Consider the following 26,692-nt stretch of genomic DNA (forward strand, 5'->3'; position numbering starts at 1 on the left):
AAAGGGCTGGAAGGACTAAATTGAACCCTTCCCAAACATCCACAACGTTAACATTCCACATCAGCTATGGATTTATTAAAAAAGAAAATCCATGTCACACTTCCGTTAACGGAAGTTACTTTTTTTTAACGAAGGACCATCAATGAGGGAGATTTGCCACTTCCAGGGACCACGGGCGTCATTTTAGAAGTTTAGGGACGAAGTTGAAGGCGGTGGACACTTTCAGGGACGAACTTGGCTATTTACCCCTTCAGAATTCATAGCAATGTTGCTCATGAACCGACTTTCTTGCTGTGCAATTAAAGCAAAAACCTTGTTGACGTCGGGGAGAGGATCCATCAACATAATTTGTGATCTTTGTCCCGAAATCTGATCACTAACCTTTTAAGTACTGCATCACATGATGAGCAAAGTTGCTTAAAGTTGTAGATATCCTCTTGCAATTTTGAAATTCTAAACAAGTCAGCTTGAGAAAACATCTCCTTAAGCTCTTTCCACACATCAAAGAGCCTTTTCATGACATACAATAATAATGTATACATAAACTGCTATGTGTCCCTGAAAAACTTATGTACATGTAGCATTTGCCATAAATAATTTTAGAACGTTTAAATATGTGGAGCAACAGTGAGCAAATCTTGACCATAAATATCTGGAGCAATGTTGAAGATAAACAAAAAGTTGAAAAATCTTGAGAGAATATAGAAATTGTCCAGGAGAGTCAACTCATCAGGTGTGGAGAAGGAAAATTAAAGAGGAGAGGGACCGCATGAGATTCGTTTGGATTACAAACTTTTCCCAAAGCAACATTGATGATTCGAACAAGAGAAGTGAAAGTTGTCAAGGATCGAACTTGGCTTTGTCACCTTATGGAGGAGAATCTCTGCTGCAATCAACTAGAGGTATAAGCTGATTGACCTTCTTCACATATTTGGTGTCCCTACTGGTTCCCAATATCCAAACAATGAAGTTTTGCTTTCACAATGATTCCAGGACCAATGTTTTGGCCCACACTGTCACAAATTAATTGAAATCTCTTTAGAACAAAAAAATATTATCAGAATGCTTAGCTGTTATTCAGGTTCCAAACACTGCTTCCTGACATTTCCTGTGATCAATGTTTCTAGTTCTTGGGCTTTCTCGGCCCCATGACAGATGGTCCAAGAAAAAGAGAGCCCATTAATAAAGATTCTTCAGGTTGTTCCATATCTGAGCCCAGGTTAACATGCAATAAGGACCCGTTCGGCCGCAGTCTGTCCCCTTGGCCACAAACTATGTTGAATTGGACAAAAACAACCGCCATAAACTTCGGAGTATAAGCAAATAAGATTTCTCTACATGAATCGTTTGGTATATTATAAAGTATAAAGTTTAATTGTATACGATAGGATAATATTAAACTTGATAGAAATAAGATGTGATAAAAATTATTACATTAACCGTTTGATCATAAACTATATAAGTTATCACATTGTTTAAATTAAATTAATCAAAGAATTAACTTTTAAAAATACTTGATTAATGGAGGTAGCAGTGGTGGCGGGTGATGGTAGTGGTGGCGTTCGCGACAATGAAGGCCGGTGGTTGTGGCAGTGGCAATGACAGTAGTGGTGCAGGCTATGGTGAGGATGGAGGTTGTTGTGGTGGTGTGGTGATAGTGGTGGCAGAGGAGTGTGGTGGTGACAATGTCTTATAGTTGCAGTGGTGGTGATGGAGAGTGGTAGTTCTACTGGCAAGGGTGGCAATGGTTGGAGGATGGCAGTAATGATAGTGGTGGCGGTTGTGCAAGTGGTGGCAGTGGCAGTGGAGGGTACATGGTGGTGTGGAGGCGGCAATGGTGATGGCAGCTGTAATGAATTATTTTCAAGTAGCTTATTTATACGTCACAATCTTATCTTCTTATCTTGTGTAATTTCACCTCTAAGCTGGAATAACTTATAAGACTTGATTTATGGATAAACATATACAATTAATACAATGGTAGTGTCAAACAATGAATAAACTGATAATGTATTGATGGGTAAGTCTCCAAACAAATCGTTTTATATACACACTAGTTATACAATTGAATTCTCAACTAAACAATTGAGTATCAATAGTATATTATATTGTTGTTACATTATCCTATAAAGAATGGTAGCCCACACGATAGTGGAGACCACTTTCGACACCTTTTTTGTGATGGTTTTAAACCGTCACAAAAGTGACAAAGTTGTTTTTTCCATCCATTTCCTAAGCCACCACAAAATTAGGTGTCTCAAGTGATCACCACTATTTCGTGGTCCGTGTATGATCAGGGACTGAATTTTGATTAAAACTTAAAAGGTAGGGAAAACCTGAAGTTTAATAAACACAGATCACACTGAATTGATACTTTATTTCATAAAAACAACTTCCAAGCCTTCAGGTCACTCGCTGCATCATTCATCTTTATAGGGAGAATCATACCACACTATGCATCCAACCAAAACAAAAATGGAAAAAAAAAAGAATTGAGCTTTAAACCTTCCACCCTAAATGAAGTAGCTTCTTCTCTCCTCTTGCATTCTTTCCCCTCAGCACTCTATCCTTGTGCTTTGAGCTGACACATGATCTGTTGACAGAAACAAGGCTCGAACCTGCTCGCAGAGTCTTCTCCCAATCAACTTTCTTCACTGCTTTCACATTATTTTTTGGTCTACAACCCTGTGGACTATGACAACCCTTTTCAGCCGGTTCTTTGCTAACCTCTTTGATTTCAATTTTAGTTTCCCCTTCCATTCTTATGTTTATTTTCACCTCAGAAAGTGCTCTGGTTCGGTTGTCTAGTTCAGATGCTTCTTTTGCATCTCTCTCCTTCCGCTGCTGGAGAATCCGGTGCAATCGAAGAGCAAGATTGTATATACCTTCCTTGATTTCCTCTTCTAGATCCCTTTCAATCTTCATCCCAAGCTCACTTCGTATCTTCAACTCCTCTTCGGAAATGATAGCTCCAAGGATGTTGTTGTTCTGCACCTGATTAATTTTCCCCTGCAGTTCAACAATGGATTGATCAGAAAGAAAGAAAAAAACCGTGCTAATCAATATATGCTCCGGTTAATTAGACCTTTAACATGTTTGGATTAGTCCAGAATCGATTATGAACAGAAGCTTCTGTGAGTAGCTTTTGAGTTCTAGAATTGATCCTGATGGAAGAGAAACTGACCCAAACATGCTAAGGGTAACATTGTGAACTAGAAAGAAGCATTTTCTTAATTTTTGCCTTGGTGTACTTTCCATGCTGATCCATGTTATAGTGAATTGGTGCAACATCAAATATGCATTATATACCAGCAATGTGATTTAGACATGCTGAGATGGGACCTGTGACAATTTGTAAGGAATAGGACAATGCATGGGGTTCTTAGGAAAAATATGACAGTACTAAAGGTTGTTTCTGTTGGCTCATGCAAACTTAGGAGCCAAATAGCTCTTACTGGTTTAGCATAGATTTGGGCTTGCATGAGAGTTAATGAGGGGAGACAAATTTAAAATTGTGCTTTACTTGGAAGAAATAAGGCTGTCTGGGTTGCCCTTAAAGCACAATCAACAACAGGGGCACATTGCCCACATGATTGATGTATCTGCATTGGATGGGCACCCTTTCCCCAAGGCTTATTACAATTTGGTTGAACAAAACCTATTCAGCAGTTTAATTTTACTAAGAATAACCATCACTTCCTTTTAGGGGGATTACATTTATGAAAATGCTAGCTATATACCAAACATAATAAGTGGAAGTTAATCTCATTGTTCCTCCATAATTTTTATAAACAAAACACTTGCCAATTTTGTTAGCGCTAGCTGTTAGATTTAGTGTAGTGAAAATATCCCAAGGAATATTTAACGACTTAAATTTCTATCTTAATAACTCCGACTTGAATATGAACCATTGAACATTCACTTAATGGTTTTGATTTGGTAACTGCATAACTAGACTTCATGTACATTGTATTATATATTAAGGGTTGTCTAAATGACCCATGGTGATATTTGGGTTAAATAACCCATGATTTAGGTGGACCAATCACACTCAAGATAATTAGTTGATATTTCTATATTTATTTATTAATTTATTTATTATTAAATATATTTTTGCTCCCTAACTTATACGCATAAATATAAAATGGTACCTAAAAAAAATATAAAGATTTTAGTCATTTGAAATTTTATTTTTATCTAAAATGGTTCAATGTGGATTTTTTTACATCTATTTCAGTCCCTCAAAATTTCTTCCATCAAATTAAGTCCTCTTCTCCATTCATAATTATTTATTGGGCTCATTTACTGTGCACAACTTTTTTCTTGTGTAAGGTTGCACAACCCTAGAAAAACCTTCTATAGCAGGTTCCTCCCCGGTTATTTCATTTTGAATTTTTTTATTTTACTAAATTATGTTCTGGCCCACTTGTTTCTTAAAATATAAAAATTCCCTAAATCTATTGATATTAACATGTTTTACCCCGAGCCAATTTTACCCTTGTCATCGTGTTTCATTCCCCACTCTCCTCTTCCCCTTTTCTCTACCGTCATCGTCTACCTCGCTTGGACCTTCTCTGCGCTTCGTCCTCCATGGTTCATGGTTCATCGTCTTTTGGGAAGTTAGGGTTCTCTTCGCCCTTCTCTTCTGGCTTCGATCTGTTGGTGCGAATTTAGGGATTTCAAATTCCGGTTATGCGAAATTGGGTTGGGGGTTGGTGCGAATTTGGGGCTTTGGAGGTTGTTGGTGCGGGTTCCTGTTGGTGCGAATTCGATCCGTTGCTGTTAAGATTGCAATTACATATTCTTCTAAAATCGCAGACCCAAACACGATGGAACATATCAGATGAATATATCGCAGACCCAGAAGCTATGAATATATCTCACGTGTTTGTTTAGCTTTTTGATGAGATACATTTAGATATATTCAGCAGATAAGGATGATTTATGCAAGATCTGGGATGAAGTGTTTTTAATGAGGCAACTCCAATGGAGTATGCAGAGATTCTGGACAACCTCCAGTTGTATGTTACATTTCTTTTTTTTTTCGGAGATGTTAATACTTGTAAATTATTATTATGCTATTAGAAGATTAGTGTTATTGACTCTCAATTCGATCCATCTTTTAAGAGATTAGCTAGAAGTAGGAGGAAAAAGAAAGCAAACCTTATTTGCAGTGGCTTAGGGTCCATAAGCTTTAATGCTTTTTGTTCGAGAATCAAAAAATATTCAGATCAGATCGAATAAACTTTGATGAATATATCTCAGCAGGACCATTTGCTGATTTCATCAATGATAGGGAAAGAATGAATTAGATGAAGTATGAGGTGACAATCATGATTTATGTTACATATGGGCTAAAACTGAAAATATATTTGTATTTATTTTTAAATGAAAAAGACTGGAAACACCTGCTATAGTAGGTATTTCTAGGGTTGTGCAACCTTACACAAGAAAAAAGTTGTGTACACTAAATGAACCCTTATTTATTCTCCCTTAATAATTATTTCAAAACCTAGAAGTTTATATCTTGATTTTCAAAACCCCTCCATCTTCTTCATCCTGTGTGGGAGTGATTTTGTGGGTTGCATCAGTGTCGCTGACGCAGTCAATTCACTTGGCATGGGGCTGAGCCTTTTACGAAATGATCTTGATTGTATTCTAAATTGAATACATATATTGGAATAATAGATAGGGTTTTCTTTCCTCAGCGTGTTTTATGTTTGCTGCACTGTTTGCAATATTATCAGATTTGCAATGTTTGCTGCACAAAGGCGTTGACAAACTTCACATTCAAAATTAATGTCATTTAAATACTGTATTTCGTTTATGTTGATGTTTATGAAAAAGTTGAAACCCAACATTTATGCAATTCTTATTTTCACATAGGAAGCTTAGGAAGCGTGATCTTTTCATCCCAAGAGATGAACATGAGATGTAAACGTGAATTGTAAATGGCGAACAAACAAAACATAAAAATTGTAAATGGCAATGCCCTGCCTACTTGTAAAGTTTTTCCAATATAATTGTAAATGAAATGAGGGGTTTTAGAGATGAAGATATGAATTTTTGGATTTTGAAATAATTATGAGGGGCGAAGAGGACTTAATTTGATGGAAGAAATTTTTAAGGGACTGAAATAGATGTAAAAAATTTCACATGGAACCATTTTAGATCGAAAATAAAATTTTGAAGGGCTAAAATCTTTATATTTCTTTCAAGTACCATTTTATATTTATGTGTATAAGTTAGGGACTAAAACCATATTTAACCCTAAATAAATTAATTAATAAAATATAAAAAATTCAACTAATTATCTTGAATGTGATTGGTCCACTTAGATCATGGGTTATTTAACCCAAATATCACCATGGGTCATTTAGACAACCCCTGTATATTAAAGGCTTAATTGCACTTTCATTCATGATCTATTGGAATTGTGCAATTTGGATTCCCAATTTTCAAAACAAACAACTTGAATCCCAATTTTTGTGACGTGAACAATTTTGGTCTATTTATCAACTGTTCATCCAAATTTTAATGAAAATGGTGATGTGACCCTCATTTAATGACGTCCATATCGAACACAACCTCCACATAAATTCTTGTTCTTCCGTTAATGCCATCTAGTTTTCACATATCAGAATTTCATCCTCATCTTCCTGCGCCTCTAGCTCCTAAAAAACCATGGTCTCTGGAACCTTCTTCTTCCTTCCCGGTGTTTCACGCTCATGTGTCTCCCACGGGACAATAAATTTCTTTGTTATTTAACATTCTTATATTGCAATCAACTCCAACAATCTTCACCTTAATTGCAAGGGTCTTAAATATCCATCGGCTACACTGACAATCATAATTCTCATTGCTTATACTGACAAAAAAAATTATCATACTTCACCACAACGAGTACACTCCACTTAGAATTGAACCATCTCAAGAACTTCATTTCACTTGAAACTAAACAATCTCAAGAACATTATTTTGTGGAATTTTCATTCTATCATCCATGCACAAACTGTGGAACATTCTTTTGCAAACACAGACAAATTGCATTTACAACACTCAAACTCAGTTCCTCTCACTTATCGGTATACGTGTTGACAGTGTTTCCTTTCAGCGCCTTATGTAATCTTGTTTGTATCAACACATCATTGACTTGTATAGCTTTGATACGACTTGTTGAAGAGGTATGGAGATTGGAGACCTTATGAGCCAAGGAACCAAGTCTTATGAGCCAAGGAATCAAGATTCCAATAGAACCCAACAACACATCTTTAACCTAAATGTATTAGGTATATGAGTTACATCTCTTATAAAGTCTTGAACTCACCATATTTAACTAGCTAGTGCAAGACTTCAACTCTTGAATAGTTGCAGATTCGTAATTGAACTGGGTGGTGTTAATGAGTTCCCCACATTTTTCACATTGCTATATGACCAGCTAACATGTTTGCTTACTTTAGGGGCTTATTCAACAACTTACCAAATACGAGGTACCTTCCAAGTTGAAGTCGAGTCTCCAATCTACATATAAGGGTTTGGTTGGTAGGTGAGGACTCAAACCCAGGCTCCTCCCATCAACAAAAAACAAATACTAATTCATTGGAAGTGGCATTGTGTTGAATCAAGAACGTACGGCATCAAGATATTTTACGTGTTTGGAAAACTTGCAAACTAAATGCGAATCTGATTATGAGATTCTCTTATTAAGCAAAAGTCTTCTATACATTTAGCAATATAAGGTAGCAAATTACAGAAGAAAAATCAAAACGATTGATTGCTATGTTCTTTTATCTCGAAGGTCGTTGATTTGAAGTGGAATTCTAAACTCTCCCTGTGTTTGGATGTAGTAAATTTAAAGTGGAATGTAATTTTTGATGAATTTTAAAGTCTTAGCATTAAAATACTTTATTTGAATAACTTTATTGAAAATAAATAAACAATCCAAAATTTAAGTGTTCATTTATTTAGCTCCGTAATTTGTTTTTTATTTTATTCTTGTAACCTTGAAACTATCTTTAAAGTGATCTTATGTTTCAAAAAAACTTAATCTTTTTTTTGATAAAAAAAAAAACTTAATCTTAATCTCAATTCTCAACCATAACTTTATCTTAATCTATTTCTCAAATATACAATGGAGACTCATGTAATACAAAAAAACTCTGTACTCATATTTTAAATTTAGAAAAATTGAAAAAAAAATGGAAAACACAACCTTACATAGAACATGTGTAAATATTTGAATAGAATGAGCAAATACTAGAAAAGTACTGTAGACTTTTCTAGAGCTAGCATGCATTTTTTCTAAGGATGCAGCTGAATATGCATTTTCTAAGGGAGATTTGGCACCCTAAGTACCAGATTTGGCATCTCATGTTTTTTTTAAAATGTCAGAACTATTCTCTGGAACTTTAAGTTCAGGAGTACTTCAAAACTTTAACTTCCGGAGTATTAAAAAAGTTGGGGCGCTAACTTTTAAGTTCTTGAGTACTTCGGAACTTTAAATTCCGGAGTACTTAGAAATAGGGTATTTTCATATTTCTCCCCTTTAAAGTGGGGTGGCAAATCTAGTTTGTGGAGTGGCAAATCCAACCGCCAATTTTCCAACCTCCAATTCTCGGAAATGTATTTTCCAACCTTGTAACAAACGCACCACAAGCTTCATTTTGTTTACTCCAAATATTTATACATCAACCTCTTGTTTTTTTTTTTTGAAATTTACATCAACCTCTTGTTTAAAATAATGAAATTTGATTTTTATAATAAAAGCAAAAAGCTAAAATCCATTATTTAAAGTTTAAAACCAAACACCCCCTAACTGTTCGGGGTCAAATAAAGGCACGAAGTAACCAACTAACTAATTTTGAGCTTGTTTCCTTATAAACTACGAAGGTTGAAGATTCCATGGTTGACAACAACAACATCTGCATACTAAACTGCATCGCAATTGTCTTTCATGTGATGTCGCATACAAGAACAACCCTCTTCATCACTCTCTGAGATATCGATCATATCTCTGTTTCTTCCATGGGTACCCTCTCGCTCTCGCACGTGATCACCCACAATGTCACCACCACCCTTCATGGCCTAACACCTTCTTCTACCCATTACTCATGTGGGTTCTCCCGCTCCAACCCTTTTCACCATTCACCACTACATGCCAGAGTCTGCAATAAACTTCGAGTCTTCGCTCAGATTAAGAGCCAAAACACCCCGATTGATTTCAGTGACCCTGATTGGAAAATCAAGTTCAAGGAGGATTTCGAGGCTCGTTTCAGACTCCCTCATGTTACTGATGCTTTCCCTGATGCTGCTTCTATGCCTTCCACCTTTTGTCTCAAAATGAGGTTGGTTGGTTAGTTGCTTGGTGTTTAGTGTTGTTTACTTCATGATCACTTTATTTTGTGGCTGCATTAATAATTGCATTCTGGGTTTTTTTTTTTCATTTTTGGGTGTATGTGACAGAACTCCTATGACTAAAGACTTCCCTGGTAGTTATCCTTTGGATGAGGAATGGAATGGATATATTAATGATAATGACAGAGTGCTTCTCAAGGTAGTTTTCTTTGTTCATACTTATGTTGTTTGAATTTAAATTGAATGTGAGGAGGTTGCTCAATAGCTGTTTTTAAATTGCGGTTGCGGCTGCATCGCCGAAATTGTGGTCATGATGCCAATCAGAGACTCCAGCAGTTGCGGTTGTGGACTGCAATTTAAAACCTTGTAACGTTACTGTTGATACTGTTTTATTCGGTGGATCTTTATTGTACTCACATGTCATCAGTTTCTGTGTTCCTCTCTTGCCATCTCCTTTTGTTTTCTTTAACCATGACATTTGAACTTTTCTTGTTGCTTTACTGATTTTCAATAAAATTAGTTTTCTTTTTGGACAATGTCAATAGTCTTTTTGTGATGCCTGGTTAGTTGGTTGAAAAGCTGTCAAAATATTTATTCTTGTTCATGCACTTCAGCCAATATTTGTCTTGTAAGAGAAACCAGTTTTTGCATTTTTTGTTATCCTTGCATTGGAATGTCTCTTATAAATGCAATTTAATTGCAGTGAAATGCTTGTATCGGATATTAATTGATGATCTTATTTAAGCAAGTTTAAAATACATTTGTTGGCAGTGCTGAATGTTAATTTTTTTTTTTCTGTTTGCTTTTATCTTTAGACAATATACCATTCATCACCTACATCTGCTGGTGCGGAGTGCATTGATCCTGGTTGTAATTGGGTGGAACAATGGTAAAGTATTTAATTTCCCAATTTTAATCTGGAACTTAGTAACTGATTATGCATATGCCAGTCAAAGGGATATTAATGTTGTTTATTAAAAAATAATGGTCCATCTTATTTAATTGGATATTGGAAAGTCTGAAGTTGAGTTGAATTTAGTACTGGACATCAGATGTGTTTTTTCAACAAGTTGCACTAAATACCCCCAAACAAAAATGTTTCTGAACTTAGCTCTTTCTTGTATGAAACTTAAGAGGAAATTTGGACTTTGAGAATTCATGCCCCTTCCTAGCTAGATAACTGAATCATGGTTTTGATGATTAAATTCTTATTACACGTCTTCCAATACTTGAATTGATTAATACATTTTATCATTTTACCCACAACATTTCTTTTGGACAAATATTGGATAATATTGTAAGCATCTCTTCTAAGTCATCTGATTATCAGCATTGTTTACTACCACATTGACTAGATTTCATGTTGTCAATGTATAGAATGAAGTGGCTGAGTGAAATCACTGAGCATAGAATTGATGTGCTGCAATTCTGATGCACAATTTCTTAACAATCAATTAAGTTCCAAAACATTCACAAATTTATTGGACAGTGGGATGTGAATATCACAATAACCTCATTGCCTTTTTCTGTGAGAGGGAGAGAAATATGTTCCTAAAAATCATGAAGAGTAGTTACTACTATTGTTTTTCTTGATGCATATAGTGTTGTTTCTAAGACCAGCATATTTGGTAAGAGTTTCTTGAATTCTTTTAGGGTTCACCGAGCTGGACCTCGGAAGGACATATACTTTAAACCAGAAGAAGTAAAGGCAGCCATTGTTACTTGTGGAGGGCTCTGTCCTGGTCTTAATGATGTCATCAGACAGGTTAGTTTGTGATCAAATTGTTTCTAATCATTTTTTATTTGCATTGAATGTACCATTTTGACAATGCGTTATCATTATATTTTTGGGTTGTAAAATTCTCTTGTGTCCAAGTTATTGGCAGACCTGAAATATATTATTTGCTGTTATGTAATTGTCTTAGGCATGCTTTAAGCATCCCTTATCTTTGCATTTAGGTTTAAAATTATAAATAATTTATTACAGATGTTTGTAGCTTTGTTACCATTCTAAACCAGTTCTAGTTATTATGTTCAATAATTTTCTTATTAATGTTTGATTCAATAATGAATGTTCTGCAGATTGTAATCACGCTTGAAATATATGGTGTAACAAAGATTGTCGGTATTCCTTTTGGTTATCGCGGATTTACTGACAAAGACCTAACTGAAGTGCCGGTAATCCTGTTATTTCCTTCTTGTTGAATTTGGTGTAAACTTCAATTAATTTAACTAAAGATCTATCTTAAATCTATTGAACTTGAGTGTTTTTTGTTAATAACTCTTTCCCGTATTGGGATTTCATTTACAGTTGTCGAGGAAAGTAGTTCAAAATATTCATCTTTCAGGTGGAAGCCTATTAGGAGTTTCACGTGGAGGACCTGGAGTCAGTGATATCGTGGACAGTTTGGCGGTACTTGATTGATTGATTCATTCTATTAACAGAATTGATGATTCCGTGGAGAAGATTTACTGGGATTTATTTTATGTGCATATATTGATTGCAGGAAAGAGGGATTAACATGCTCTTTGTGTTGGGTGGAAATGGCACGCATGCTGGTGCAAATGCAATTCACAATGAGGTTGTTATTTCTTTAACCTTGTATTAATTGATAGCATTCAATTGGATATTTTTCTTATCTATGATGGCTTTTTTTTCGGATTTCTCAATATTGACATGAAACGGTATATTAATAGACAGTTATTCAAGATGTGCATCATCTGGGATATTGAAGAATCTTCACTTATATTTTGCGTACCATTAAAATATCTAAGCTTCTCTAATATATGTAATGAGTTTAAGATTTTTTCCGCCTTCAGTGTTGTAAAAGACGGCTTAAGGTGTCAGTAATTGGAGTGCCTAAAACTATAGACAATGATATTCTACTGATGGACAAAACTTTTGGCTTTGATACTGCTGTTGAAGAAGCACAAAGAGCAATAAGTTCTGCATATATTGAGGTAAATTACTTAATATTCTCAATCATTTTGACGATATTGTGATATTTATATCTCTTCCCTCATCTTACTAGGCACATAGTGCATATCATGGAATTGGGGTTGTAAAATTGATGGGTCGTCACAGCGGATTCATAGCAATGCATGCTTCCTTGGCCAGTGGACAGATTGACATATGTCTAATTCCTGAGGTATATATGATAAAAATTGGTCAGAGCTCTTTGTCTTTGTCATATTGATAAACTGACACAAGTTATTGCTGTGATTCAAAGGTTCCTTTCAATTTACATGGACCTCATGGAGTTCTGAGTCATCTCAAACACCTTATAGAAACAAAGGGATCAGCAGTACTCTGTGTGGCAGAAGGAGCTGGACAGGTGATTTAGATTATTTAATCATTTTCGGATATTATTCAATCAACAAAACCTGCATTACTAAATGTTCGCGCTTATATTATATGGTATGGACCAATAGAAGATTAAGTATTGCTGAATATATTTTCTTAAGACAGATTACATTTGGACGCAGAAATATAAATGAGCTAATTAATGTATCTTCTTGATGCAGAATTTACTTCAAAAAACCAATGGAACTGATGCTTCAGGGAATGTTAAATTGGGAGACATTGGTGTACATATCCAACAAGAGGTTCGTTAGCACTTATTTATGGTACATTGGTACTTATAATTACAAGAGGTTCGTTAGCACTTATTTGTTCTAACAACTTTTCTATTTCAGACTAAAAAATATTTCAAGGAGATTGGTATTCATGCTGATGTGAAATATATTGATCCCACATACATGATCCGGGCATGTACAGCAAATGCTTCAGATGGAATTTTATGCACTGTACTTGGACAAAATGCTGTTAGTCACTCTTCCTCGATCTATTTGTCTGATGTTGCACATGTCTAGTTTCACCTTTACTCATCAGCACTTTACTGATAGGCACTTGTAGGTGATGTTTATCCTTCCCTCAACCTATAAGCATGGGAAATCTAGATCTCAATTTAAGTTACTATGATCTCGTTTGGATAGAACTAAAGAACACTTATTAGAGCTCATCTACTAGAAAAAAGAAAGGCTGCCAAAAAGAAACGCTGGATAACCTTCAATAAGTGCTCTTCAGTCTGCATCCAAACAGGCTCTATGTCGCTACTGGTCTACTCTCTTTCAGATAAAGATATAGGCTATGTTAATAACAATGACATGTTAAAATACCTGAATTTTCAGTTCCATAGAATGTGATAAATCAGGCACTAAAATAAGAGAGGATTGAGTTACCCCTGTAATCATTGAGTCTCCTCCATCTTTCTCTGATTCTTCTCCCTCCACATGTTCACTGCTTTAGATACTAATAATGTATTTCTGAGATTAAGGGGGGCAACTACATGTTGGTGAATTTTGGTTATGTATGACCTTGAAGATAAATTCAACTCCTCAATTCATTTGTCATTTGATAGTGTGATTCACACCTTTTGTATTGCAGGTTCATGGCGCATTTGCTGGATTCAGTGGCATTACAGTTGGCCTATGTAACACACACTATGCTTACTTTCCCATCCCAGAAGTAATATCTCATCCTAAGTTACTGGACCCTAACAGTCGAATGTGGCATCGATGCTTAACATCAACAGGCCAACCCGACTTCATTTGATAATTTTACCTTTCTAGTTTACTCAAGAGGCTTGGGAATTCAGGCTTCATTTGAGTAAGTACATCATAGGAAGATAGTTTAGAAAGATATTTTTTTTCATAAGTGGAAATTATACAAAGGATGGCATTTCCACATCATTCAAAAAATTAGGTATTTTTATGGCATCGAAAATCCACAGTCCTGCCATTTACATTCAAAATAAAACATGAACAGGAATAACCAAGCATTATTTACTTAATCGATCATAAGATCCAAATATAGTGAGAAATCATAGGAGATTTAACTGTTGCTTTGTGTTTGGACTCAAGCGTCAGTCATTAGATTGCCTGTTTAATCTTTGCATTCCTGGAGATGAAGTTTATGGTTCATTTGTGCATAGAGTATTCAAATAACAGAATATTTCTAGTGAAAGTATATGTATGTATGTCAATACTCCAGAGCCAATAATCAAATTCAGGACTATTTATATTTTCTTCATAAATATGGTGTTTCCATTTATTTTAAGCATATCCCGTCATAATTTCCCATTTTGGTTGGAAGACTGAGAGGAACTATGGGGATGTGAACTAATATGAGAACGTGTGATGAAGATAAAATGTATGCTTGTTATCCATTTTTATTCATCTGTATTAGTAGGAAGCATTGTGCTGGATGCTAACCTTTTTTTTTTCCTTTCACGAGTGGAAACCTTTTCAGGAACTGTGATAGTTTCTTCCAACATATATGACTTTCTTGAAGTTTAAACTTGTGTCATCACTCTTACGTGGATTTAGTTTGTCTACCATTAAATTAACATTTTATTGGTTGTGTTAGAAATATAATATAAAACCATTCTAGGTCATTTACCCAACAACTTAAACTTTTAGGATAATTGGTTCTTCACATAGAACTTTTATGATTAAGTAGTCTGGAGTTTAACGATAATTGTCCTTCATTATTATAATAAACGAGTGGAATTTTGGCGCATGATTGGTGAGTTTGTGCATTGCTCATGCTTCAAACTTAAGTGGACTCTTGCACAAGAGAGCGTGTTAGAAATATAATATAAAACCTTAAATAATTTAAGAGTATTTACTCAATAATTTAAGCTTTTGTAACAATTGGTTTTTGAAATGTTGCACCTAATATCACTAATATTATGTTCACCCATTTTAACTCTTTAAACAAGTTAGAGACGGTTTGGTATTAAGTTGGTTTCATTCTAAAAACACATTTACATCATTCTAATAAAGAAAACAAACAAAAATCCAATGGAACTATGAGGTGGTATTGAGTTAATGTGCTTTTACTTTTTGGAGAATTTTTTGTTTTTTACAAATGGAAGCTATTTTGGAGAATGTTTATATAAACACACTCATAATACAAAAACAGATTGTATGCCTAAAATTAAAATAGAAATGTATGAAGCTAAATCTATATAAAATACATGTATGTACACACAAGTACTTTTCTAATATAGATTCATAGGAATATATGAGACGATCCAATAACTCCACATTTTTTTTTTGAAAAGATAACTCCACATTTAAACGTAACTAAGTTCTTTTGCATATTGAAAAAGTGATCAACTTAACCTTTTTGTTTATGTAAAAAATGTAAGTCCAATGTAAAATTAAAACAAAAAGTAGACATGAGTTAATCAAATTAATTGTTTCATGTACTACTAATTAAATCTTGTATTAATTAACGCCAGAGCAAATTAACCCTCACTCGCCATAATGAAACCAAAAAGAGGGACCTCCTTATAAATGTACCATTACCATAATCGTGTTAAAAGATATGGAAATGCAATGCTTTATTAGCCAGAAGAACATTTTAAAATTGGTACTCCACAATAATGGTAGTGATATATACACACCTCACATTTCCTTACATCTCATTTATATTGGGTCGAGATACCCCTAGTATCTCTCTTTAATCTTAATTTGCTTATCCAAAAAAAATTTATATTCATTATTTTTTTCTTTCTTTGCATTTCCTATTAAATTATCCATTGTATCACCCATTTATTTCTCTTCTCTTCATATTTTATAGAGGTGAAAGTATATTTGAAGAGTAGAGATAACATTATTGATAATGGAATATCGATCTCTCTTCGGTTTTGGCTTCGGTGGGACAGTTGAAAAATGTCCCATGGTGGTTCAGTTTAACCACAGCCATTTGATATAATAATTTAAAATTAGATGGTTAAGATTAAATGTATTAAAACTTGAATATACTAAAATATCCTTTTGTCTAATTTCAATCCATCATCGTCTTCAACAGCCCGTCCCCGTGTTACCGGCACTTTGCCGCCGCCGCCCTCACCGGCACTCCGACGCTGCTACTTCGGCCACAGATTTCGCCTTCAAGCTTTCAATCTCACTTCCGCTTCCACTTCTAATGTCGTGGAGGCTCGTTCTCCTCCTCCCAGCCAGAACCACGCACCGTCGCTCCTCGCCGTAGAAGCCACGGTTCGAACCACCGCCGAGAAGCTCAACCTCCATCTCCCTCTTGATCTAACACTCTCCCAGGTGAGCCTTCTCAAATCGCACAGAATCACCACCTCAAATCAGAGACCCAAACAGAAACTTAATCCTAGAAAACGCATTGAATGAAAGGGGGAGGCTCACGGTGGAATCGCTCTGGTTCGTCTTCACCTCCTTCTTCATCCCTCCCGCTTCATCGCAGTGCTTCTTCTTCATCCCTCGATCTGAATCTCCAAGATTCAATTTTTCCCCAATTGATGAGATTCTGACGATTGCTACAAAGAAAACAGGGACATGATGAATCTGGCATAATTTTCCAGAAACCTCTTCCTAGCGGTACGGCGGCGGAAAAGGAGACTGTTGCGGAAACTGTTGTCGGCATCGCCGCCGCTAAGTTCAGCCACCGTCATGGAAGCAGTGTAGCGTTGAACGGAAGTGGTGAATTAGTGATAGAAGGAAAAAGATGGAAAATTTTGAGGAATGAAGGATATTTTGGTCTCTTCACCATATAAATGCAACTGAACCATGGTGGTTCAGTTTGAAACACACCCACCGAAGCCTTCGCCAATCTCTTTCTTGTTGGGAGCAATAATAGAAAAGAGAGAAGAGAGAAAGAAATATCGCACAGGAGTTTTTAACGTGGTTCGGAACACAATGTGTGTACCTACGTCCACGGCTACACTAGGTAGTAATATTTCTTTTGGTGTGTATAATGCTTACAATGAGGTGCTTATATATAGTAGGAGTAAGTCAACTTCCTTCTTATTCTAAGCGATGTGGGACTTACAAATAGACTACATAAGCGATGTGGGACTACAAATAGACTACATAACATAACAATTCTCCCACTTGGAGTCTAATTGTAGTAACTTCTTGTATGCAATAAGCTAATCTGCTCTCCACCTAGTGTAGCGCCTTCGTCTTCAATTATCCTCGAAGGCCAGCTGAGGCAATGCAAAGCCTCAGCTTATCAGCTGTAACAGTCTTGGTCAACATATCAGCTGGATTCTCTGACCCTAAGATCTTCAACAGAGATAATTCTTCATCATTGATAAGTTCTCTGATGAAGTGATACTTCATCTGTATGTGCTTGCATCTGGAGTGAAAGACAGGATTTTTTGCAAGGCAAATAGCACTTTGACTGTCACTAAACAATGGAGGAACATCTTGTTCTTTTCCCAATTCTTTGAGAAAATTCTTCAGCCATATCATCTCCTTGGCTGCTTCTGAAATGGCAACATATTCTGATTCAGTGGTTGAGAGAGCAACTCTATTTTGAAGTTTAGACTTCCAACTCACAGCAGTTCCTCCTAAGGTGAAAATATAACCTGTGGTGCTTTTTCCACCATCCGAGTCTCCTCCTAGATCTGCATCAGAAAACCCCTGTAAAGTGAGATCATTTCTTCTAAAGCATAGACACATTCTTGAAGAACCCTTCAGATATCTCAGTATCCACTTTACACCTTCTCAATGCTCCTTCCCAGGATTTGACATGAATCTGCTGACAACTCCCACTGCATGTGCTATATCAGGTCTTGTACAAACCATAGCATACATCAAGCTCCCTACTGCAGATGCATAAGGAACTGTTGACATGTAACTTTCTTCTTCACCTGTTTGTGGGGAATGCTTCTTTGAAAACTTTAAGTGATTTCCCAAAGGGGTGCTTCTGGTATTGGCATCTCCAACGTTGAATCTGTCCAGTAATTTTTCAACATATTTCTCTTGGGACAACTTCAGAACACCTTCTGATCTATTTCTGGAAATCCTCATACCAAGGATTTGTTTGGCTGGACCAAGATCCTTCATCTCAAAGTTTTTTGACATATGTTGCTTCAACCTGTCAATTTCAGTCATATTTGATCCTGCTATCAACATGTCATCAACATACAAAGCAAGAATAATATAACTATCAGCAAATTTCTTAACATAGCAACAATGATCCATGTCACATCTATTAAAACCTGAGTTGCTCATGTTGTTCCTTTGTTATGATTGTCTGCATTTTAGCTAATGTTATTTGAGTACTGTTGTTTGTGCTGTTTGTCTGCATTTTAGCTAATGTTATTTGAGTACTGCTGTTTGTGCATGTTTGGCCTTCAGTTCATGTTTTAGGCAAAATTTGCCAAAGGGTGAGATTGTAGTTCTTTTGATTGGCTGCATTTTGCTCAAAACATGATGTGCAACCATATGTTCCAACATCTGGAACAACATGGTGTGTTTACGTATGTTGGTGGTTCAATCGCTGAAATCAAGTTATTTGTTGGGCTGCTGACTGTAAGGGGATTCAGAAGATTTATCCTATGCTGTGCGTTTTATCTTCTGAAGGCGTGTTTGTTTTAATCTTGGCTGAAGTAACAAGATTGATAACGTGTGAACCAAGTATATCTCAAAGTTTGAATTTAAACTTACTTGGTTCTGTTATTTTATTCTGGTAAGAGTTGATTCCTTGAAGATTCTTTCCAGAAGTGCTGTTGTGGACTCTATGACGTTCGGCCCATTGAAGATCCAAGCCTCACGTGAACGTCTATATAAAGGAGTTTATAAACCCTAGCAAAACAGGGATTCTGAGTGTGATATACTGATCTTAGGGTTTATTATTTGAGTCCTGTTGTGAGTATTGTAACAACTTAGTGATTCCTGTGCTATTGCAAGTACTAAGTTGATATGTTTAGTTGAGTTGTAATCTCATCAAACTTGTTTATTGATAAACATGTCTTGATCGCTGTGGCAGTGGTCTTTAGGGGTTAGAGAAAGTTTTCTCATAGCTTAGAGGAGAAGGGCTAAGCTAGATTCACTTGTTGTAATAGTGGTAGACATTGAAGAGGCTCTATACTAAGGGGGAGTACTTAGGTATAGGAGGGACTTTCATGTGACCTGAGAGCTATTATTTGATAGTGAATTGACTCCTGGATTGGTATCCTCCAGATGTAGGTGATGTTGCACCGAACTGGGTTAACAATTCCCTGTGTTTTTTTTCGTTGATTTAATTTATGTACTGTTGTGCAATTGTCGAACCGATTGTCCCAACATCGCGTTCGACATCTGTCCTGTGCGAGAACCAGAATTTCAATTGGCATCAGAGCAGGCACCCTATTCTGTTTGGGTGAGTTCCAGGGAATATGTATTTTGGTTTCATGGACAACATTAAAGAAGGAGGATCACTCCTTAGGCCACCTTTATTGGATGGTACCAACTATGATTATTGGAAGGCTCGTATGGTTGCTTTTCTTAAATCTATGGACAGCAAAACATGGAAAGCAATTGTGAAAGGTTGGAAACATCCAGTTGTAGTATCTAAAGAAGGAACATTAACAGAAGAATTAAAGCCCGAAGAAGAGTGGACGAAAGAAGAAGATGTAGAAGCTCTTGGAAACTCCAAAGCCTTGAATGTTATTTTCAATGGAGTAGACGGAAATATGTTTAGGCTAATCAATACATGCACTGTGGCTAAGGATGCCTGGGAGATTCTCAAGACAACTCATGAAGGCACATCAAGAGTTCGAATGTCAAGACTTCAGTTGCTCACAACCCAGTTTGAAAATCTTAAAATGAAGGAATATGAATCCATCTCTGACTTCTATATACGCTTGCGTGATCTAGCCAACACATCCTTTGCGTTAGGAGAAAAAATGTCTGAAGAAAAGTTGGCAAGAAAAATCCTCAGGTCTCTACCTAAGAAGTTTGATATGAAAGTTACTGCCATTGAAGAAGCTCAAGACATCAGCAACATCAAGGTTGATGAACTCATTGGGTCTTTACAAACATTTGAGATGTCTCTCAATGACAAATCTGATAAGAAGAAGAAAAGTATAGTATTTGTTTCCAACGCTGAAGAGGATGAAGAGAAATCTAGCAAAGGCAGAGGGGTCCAGTGTCTTGAATGTGAAGGGTATGGTCATATCAAATCAGAATGTCCAACGTTTTTGAAGAAACAAGGAAAAGGGATGATGGTCACTTGGTCTGATGAAGATTCTGAAGGAGATAAAACTAGAAATCAAGTCTTGGGACTTACTGTGAAATACAATTCTGAGACTGAGTCCAGTGATGGAGAAATTTCAGAAGAAGAACTTGCTGAAACATACAAGTTGTTATTCAAGAAATGGCAAGAAGCGTGTGACTATGGTAAGAAGCTGGAGAGAACTGTCAAAGGTCTTGAAAATGAAAAACATAATCTGCTGGATATCAATAACAATCTTCAAGAGGAAGTATCTGTGCTGAAATCTAAACTTGAAGGTATGATAAAATCTGTACGTATGTTGAATAATGGTACTGATATGTTTGATCTGATGTTAGAAACAGGAAAGACAGCCAAGGATATGAAAGGTTTGGGATATGAGAGTGACTCTGCACCAGAAGAATCCAAAAAGATCACTCGTAAGTTTGTTCCTGCAGAAAGAAAAACTGAATTCAAGATGTCAAACCAGATGCCACAACATTGTGTCAAACATGTGTATCAACAAATACCATATACTTACCCACAAGGCAAGAAGGCAAAGAACTTGAGTTGGAGATGCCATCATTGTGGAAGATATGGACATATAAGGCCCTACTGTTACAGATTGTATGGATTTCCTCATCAACATGATCAACCAAGGACCAATTCACGTGTTCAAGCAAGGAAAGAGTGGAAACCTAGAGGGCTTAAAGAGAAAAAGATTGTGAAGGCTCCTAGTCATTTTCCCAGAACCAACAAGGATGTTGCTGCTGTACTAAATAAGAAGGAAGGAAAGAAGGAAAATCTGCATACCCAGACAAGATCTTTGAAGTGGAAGAAAGTTTCTGTTAATGATTCAGAGACAAATGTTGAACCAGATATGCAGAACATTGTGCCCACTGCTAGAAAACAGATAAGAGGCAAGGGAATTCCTGTTAATGTTCCCCCTGCTCCTCTGGATAATGTGTCATTCCATCCTGAAGCAAATGTTCAGACGTGGAAATCTGTGTGTCAGGAAAAGATTGGCTGTGAGAAAGAGTGTAGTCAAGAAGCTATGAAGTGCAAGGATATCATGGAATTTCTTGCTGATGTTGGGTTGTCATAACTCTATGACTATCTGTTATGTGCACTTTGGCTGCCTACAATGGTCATCTCTGGTAAGCATTTGTGGATTTAGTCTTAACATGTTTCCTGGTTTCATCTAACTACCTTTGTCAAATTGTGCTAATAAGGGGGAGTAATAGTATGTGTAGTTTGTGCTGCTGTGTTTGTGTCTGTGGTAGCTTGCTACTGTGAAGAGGTTTGCTGGTCAGTTGTGCTTGTTTTAGAGCAGCATCTTGCTGCTTACAGGGTGTTAAGTGTGTGCTGCTGTGCTGAACTCTGATATGGTTTTAATACTGCACTGAGTATGGAGTATGGTTCTGAGATTGTGTTTGTGCATAGCTACTGCAAATAACTATGTTGAAGTGTGCTACCTTGATATATTCTGGTTACTCTTCTCTGATGATTCAAGCTGCAAGTATTCTGAAGAGTTTTTATGGTAGTGGATTGTATTAGCTAAAATTTGACAAAGGGGGAGATTGTTGTTCCTTTGTTATGATTGTCTGCATTTTAGCTAATGTTATTTGAGTACTGCTGTTTGTGCTGTTTGTCTGCATTTTAGCTAATGTTATTTGAGTACTGCTGTTTGTGCATGTTTGGCCTTCAGTTCATGTTTTAGGCAAAATTTGCCAAAGGGGGAGATTGTAGTTCTTTTGATTGGCTGCATTTTGCTCAAAACATGATGTGCAACCATATGTTCCAACATCTGGAACAACATGGTGTGTTTACGTATGTTGGTGGTTCAATCGCTGAAATCAAGTTATTTGTTGGGCTGCTGACTGTAAGGGGATTCAGAAGATTTATCCTATGCTGTGCGTTTTATCTTCTGAAGGCGTGTTTGTTTTAATCTTGGCTGAAGTAACAAGATTGATAACGTGTGAACCAAGTATATCTCAAAGTTTGAATTTAAACTTACTTGGTTCTGTTATTTTATTCTGGTAAGAGTTGATTCCTTGAAGATTCTTTCCAGAAGTGCTGTTGTGGACTCTATGACGTTCGGCCCATTGAAGATCCAAGCCTCACGTGAACGTCTATATAAAGGAGTTTATAAACCCTAGCAAAACAGGGATTCTGAGTGTGATATACTGATCTTAGGGTTTATTATTTGAGTCCTGTTGTGAGTATTGTAACAACTTAGTGATTCCTGTGCTATTGCAAATACTAAGTTGATATGTTTAGTTGAGTTGTAATCTCATCAAACTTGTTTATTGATAAACATGTCTTGATCGCTGTGGCAGTGGTCTTTAGGGGTTAGAGAAAGTTTTCTCATAGCTTAGAGGAGAAGGGCTAAGCTAGATTCACTTGTTGTAATAGTGGTAGACATTGAAGAGGCTCTATACTAAGGGGGAGTACTTAGGTATAGGAGGGACTTTCATGTGACCTGAGAGCTATTATTTGATAGTGAATTGACTCCTGGATTGGTATCCTCCAGATGTAGGTGATGTTGCACCGAACTGGGTTAACAATTCCCTGTGTTTTTTTTCGTTGATTTAATTTATGTACTGTTGTGCAATTGTCGAACCGATTGTCCCAACATCGCGTTCGACATCTGTCCTGTGCGAGAACAAGAATTTCAGCTCATAAACTCATTAAACTTCTTGTACCACTGTCTCGGTGCCTGTTTCAGACCGTACAAGCTTTTGTGAAGCTTGCATACAAGATTCTTCGTGCCTGGAACTTCAAAACCTTCAGGTTGTGTCATATAAATCTCTTCTTCCAAATCACCATGTAGGAATGCAGTTTTAACATCTAACTGCTCCAAGTGAAGATTCTCTGCAGCTACAATACTCAGGATAACTCTTATAGTGGTCATTTTGACAACTGGAGAAAAAATCTCTGTGAAGTCAATTCCTTGCTTCTGCTGAAACCCTTTCACTACAAGTCTTGCCTTGTACCTTCTGCTGCCATCAGATTCTTCCTTCAGTCTATAGACCCATCTGTTCTGTAGAGCTTTCTTTCCTTCTGGTAACTTGGTCAGAGACCATGTTCCATTCTTCTGAAGGGACGTCATCTCGTCTTTCATTGCTAGCTCCCACTTGATAGAGTCATTCCCCTGCATGGCTTCACCAAAACATTCTGGCTCTCCAGCATCAGTTAACAACAAATAATTCAACGAAGGAGAATACCTTTGTGGTGCTTTCGGCGTTCTTGTAGATCTTCTCACTTGAGTTATAGGAGTTTCAATTACTGTTGTTGGCTCTTGTTCTAGCTCAACTTCTACCCCATCATCCTCGTTCTCGGGATTAATCTGGTTTCTTTTGGCTACATCACTTTCTGAAATTTCTTCCAATGCCACTCTTTCAGAAAGTTCCAACTGTTTACTTGAACTCATAGATTCTGCAGAAGACCTGTCTTTATAAAGCACACTTTCATTAAAAGTGACATTTCTGCTTCTAATGATTTTCCTGTTTTGTTCATCCCAAAACCTGTAGCCATACATATCAGACCCATAACCAATAAAAAAACATTTTATGGCCTTGGGGTCCAATTTGTCTCTCCTATCGGAGTCTATAAGAACATAAGAGACACAACCGAAGACTTTCAAATGTGAAAGACTTACCTCCTTTCCAGACCATACCTCTTCAGGCAACTGATAATCCAAAGGAACAGATGGTCCCCGATTTATCAGGTAAGCTGCTGTATTAATGGCATCTGGCCAAAACATTTTTGGCAACCCGGACTGGATTCGCATACATCTAGCCCTTTCGTTCAAGGTCCTGTTCATTCTTTCCGCTACACCATTTTGCTCAGGTGTACCTGGTATTGTCTTGATCATTCTGATCCCATTTTCTGAACAAAACTTTTTGAACTCCTGGCTGTCATACTCCCCGCCATTATCAGATTTCAGACTCTTAATCTTCAAGCAAGTCTGATTTTCAACTTCTGTTTTCCACCTTTTAAACACATAAAACACATCAGATTTACTTTTGAGAAAATAAACCCATACCTTTCTTATTGAGTCGTCTATGAAGGTGACATAATAGCGTGAGCCTCCAAGAGATTTCACTGGGGCTGGACCTCACACATCTGTATGCACCAGTTCGAGCTTTTCTGATTTTGATTTCCTGCCTGCTTTTGAGAAGCTAACCTTTCTCTGTTTCCCCAAAATGCAATGCTCACAAACACCAAGATCAACATGCTTCAAATTTGACACCTTACCCTTTGATGCCATGATCTTCATTCCTTTTTCACTCATGTGTCCAAGTCTTTGATGCCATATAGATGAGCTATTGACAGCTTCAGTTACTGCTATCATGTCCTCCTCTGCAACCATATAAAGGGAGCCTCGTTTCTTTCCTCGAGCTACAACCAGATTGCCTTTCGTTACCTTCCAAGCTCCACCCCCAAAAGTGGTGTGATAACCCTCATCATCCAACTGGCCTATAGAGATCAAATTTCTCTTTATTCCAGGGACATGTCTGACATTATGCAATGTTGAGAAGAGTCACAAGGCCATCAATTCATCGTCAAAGGTAATCTTCACTGACGATAGCTGCGAAATAATTGTATTAAAGCTATTAATGTGTTCAGTTACAGAGTTACCTTCTCCCATTTTGAGATTGAATAGACGTCGTATCAGATGTACTTTATTGGCGGCAGATGGCTTCTCGTACATATTTGATAATGCCTTCATCAGATCTGCAGTAGTCTTCTCATTCACAATGTTGAAGGCAACATTTTTAGATAGCGTCAATCTGATCACACCAAGGGCCTGTCGATCTAACAGATCCCAGTCTTCCTGCTTCATGTCGTTTGGCTTCTTCCCTGTCAAGGGTTGATACAACTTCTTTTAGTACAGATAGTCCTCCATCTGCATCTTCCAAAACCCGAAGTCTCTGCCATCGAACCTCTCGATCTTCACCTTCCCTTCTTCTAGCGCCATTGCTCCCACTTCTTCCTCTAAATTGAGGATCTATCCCACGAACCTAAAGCTCTTGATACCAGTTGTTGGGAGCAATAATAGAAAAGAGAGAAGAGAGAAAGAAATATCGCACAGGAGCTTTTGGTGTGTATAATGCTTACAATGAGGTGCTTATATATAGTAGGAGTAAGTCAACTTCCTCCTTATTCTAAGCGATGTGGGACTTACAAATAGACTACATAAGCGATGTGGGACTACAAATAGACTACATAACATAACAATTTCCATGAGTGATGTGGTTGAGGGACTCACACTTGAGGGGGAGATTTGTTGGAATCAAGTGTTAGAGTCAAGTCCCACATCAGAGAAGTCAAGGTAAGAGGGAGAGTTTATAAGGAGATGGACCCATAAACCTAATGCCTTAAGGTTTTGGGTTAAGATGTGGTGTCCAAGATCTCCTTGGTGTTTCCCCTCGACCTTGCCCCATGGGCCCTCGCCGTGACTCTCCCCAACAAGTGGTATCAGAGCCGATGGTTCGTGGGACCATGGTAACGGCTCCTTGTGTCGAAAGTCTTCCTAGCAGTGTGGCTAGGCAGCGAGTTCCGTTGAGCAGCGAACGACGGTACAAGGTGGATAGCTTCCGCAGACGGGAGGACCATGAGTGATGTGGTTGAGGGACTCACACTTGAGGGGGAGATTTGTTGGAATCAAGTGTTAGAGTCAAGTCCCACATCAGAGAAATCAAGGTAAGAGGGAGAGTTTATAAGGAGATGGACCCATAAACCTAATGCCTTAAGGTTTTGGGTTAAGATGTGGTGTCCAAGATCTCCTTGGTGTTTCCCCTCGACTTTGCCTCATGGGCCCTCGCCGTGACTCTCCCCAACATTTCTTCACCTTTTACTATGGTACATTAGTCAATCCAGGCTTTCAGTCAAAGATAAAAGTGCAGGAATATACCCTCTCTGTTACTGCTTCGTATTAAGGACATTAGTTTGGGCAAAGAAAATCAGGAAAAGCACTTTCTGGCAAAGGGAAAATTAAAGGGAATCCACCCAGGTCAGCTCCAGTGAATAGTGACATACTATCTTATTATCTTATCTTTTTTTTCCTCTCTCAAACCGAAATTGTTCCTTTCCTTTATGCCTTTTGAAGAGTCAAAGCTGTAAAATTCTATAACTAACCATTTATAATGGTAGATTCCTGCATGCCATAACCAGGCATGCCATCCACCATCCTGGAACATATTTAAAACAAAGCATTCAAATAAATGTGCTACTAGCTAGAGCCTTACTCATTTTATTTGTTGATTCTTAGACATTCAAATACTACAGATAATTCATATTTTTTTTTTTCTT

General features: G+C 37.1%; 2 protein-coding genes across 2 annotated transcripts; one reads left to right on the forward strand and one right to left on the reverse strand.

The window, feature by feature from the left end:
* Positions 1 to 2,045: 2,045 nt before the first annotated feature.
* On the reverse strand, positions 2,046 to 3,263 carry LOC130735747 (uncharacterized). The gene is made up of 2 exons (XM_057587646.1): positions 3,086 to 3,263; positions 2,046 to 3,009 (listed from the first exon to the last, which is right to left on the reverse strand). The coding sequence occupies exons 1-2, from the start codon at positions 3,092 to 3,094 to the stop codon at positions 2,500 to 2,502; spliced, it is 519 nt and encodes a 172-aa protein (XP_057443629.1). The 5' UTR covers positions 3,095 to 3,263; the 3' UTR covers positions 2,046 to 2,499.
* Positions 3,264 to 8,866: 5,603 nt separating this feature from the next.
* On the forward strand, positions 8,867 to 14,420 carry LOC130735748 (ATP-dependent 6-phosphofructokinase 5, chloroplastic-like). The gene is made up of 13 exons (XM_057587647.1): positions 8,867 to 9,344; positions 9,463 to 9,553; positions 10,170 to 10,243; positions 11,008 to 11,119; positions 11,437 to 11,532; positions 11,666 to 11,767; positions 11,862 to 11,936; positions 12,175 to 12,315; positions 12,387 to 12,503; positions 12,585 to 12,689; positions 12,880 to 12,960; positions 13,051 to 13,179; positions 13,802 to 14,420. Exons 1-13 carry the CDS (start codon positions 9,025 to 9,027, stop codon positions 13,967 to 13,969), a joined length of 1,611 nt encoding a protein of 536 aa, XP_057443630.1. The 5' UTR covers positions 8,867 to 9,024; the 3' UTR covers positions 13,970 to 14,420.
* Positions 14,421 to 26,692: the final 12,272 nt, after the last annotated feature.

The sequence above is a fragment of the Lotus japonicus genome, chromosome 2, assembly GCF_012489685.1.
Source record: "Lotus japonicus ecotype B-129 chromosome 2, LjGifu_v1.2".
NCBI lineage: Eukaryota > Viridiplantae > Streptophyta > Magnoliopsida > Fabales > Fabaceae > Lotus > Lotus japonicus.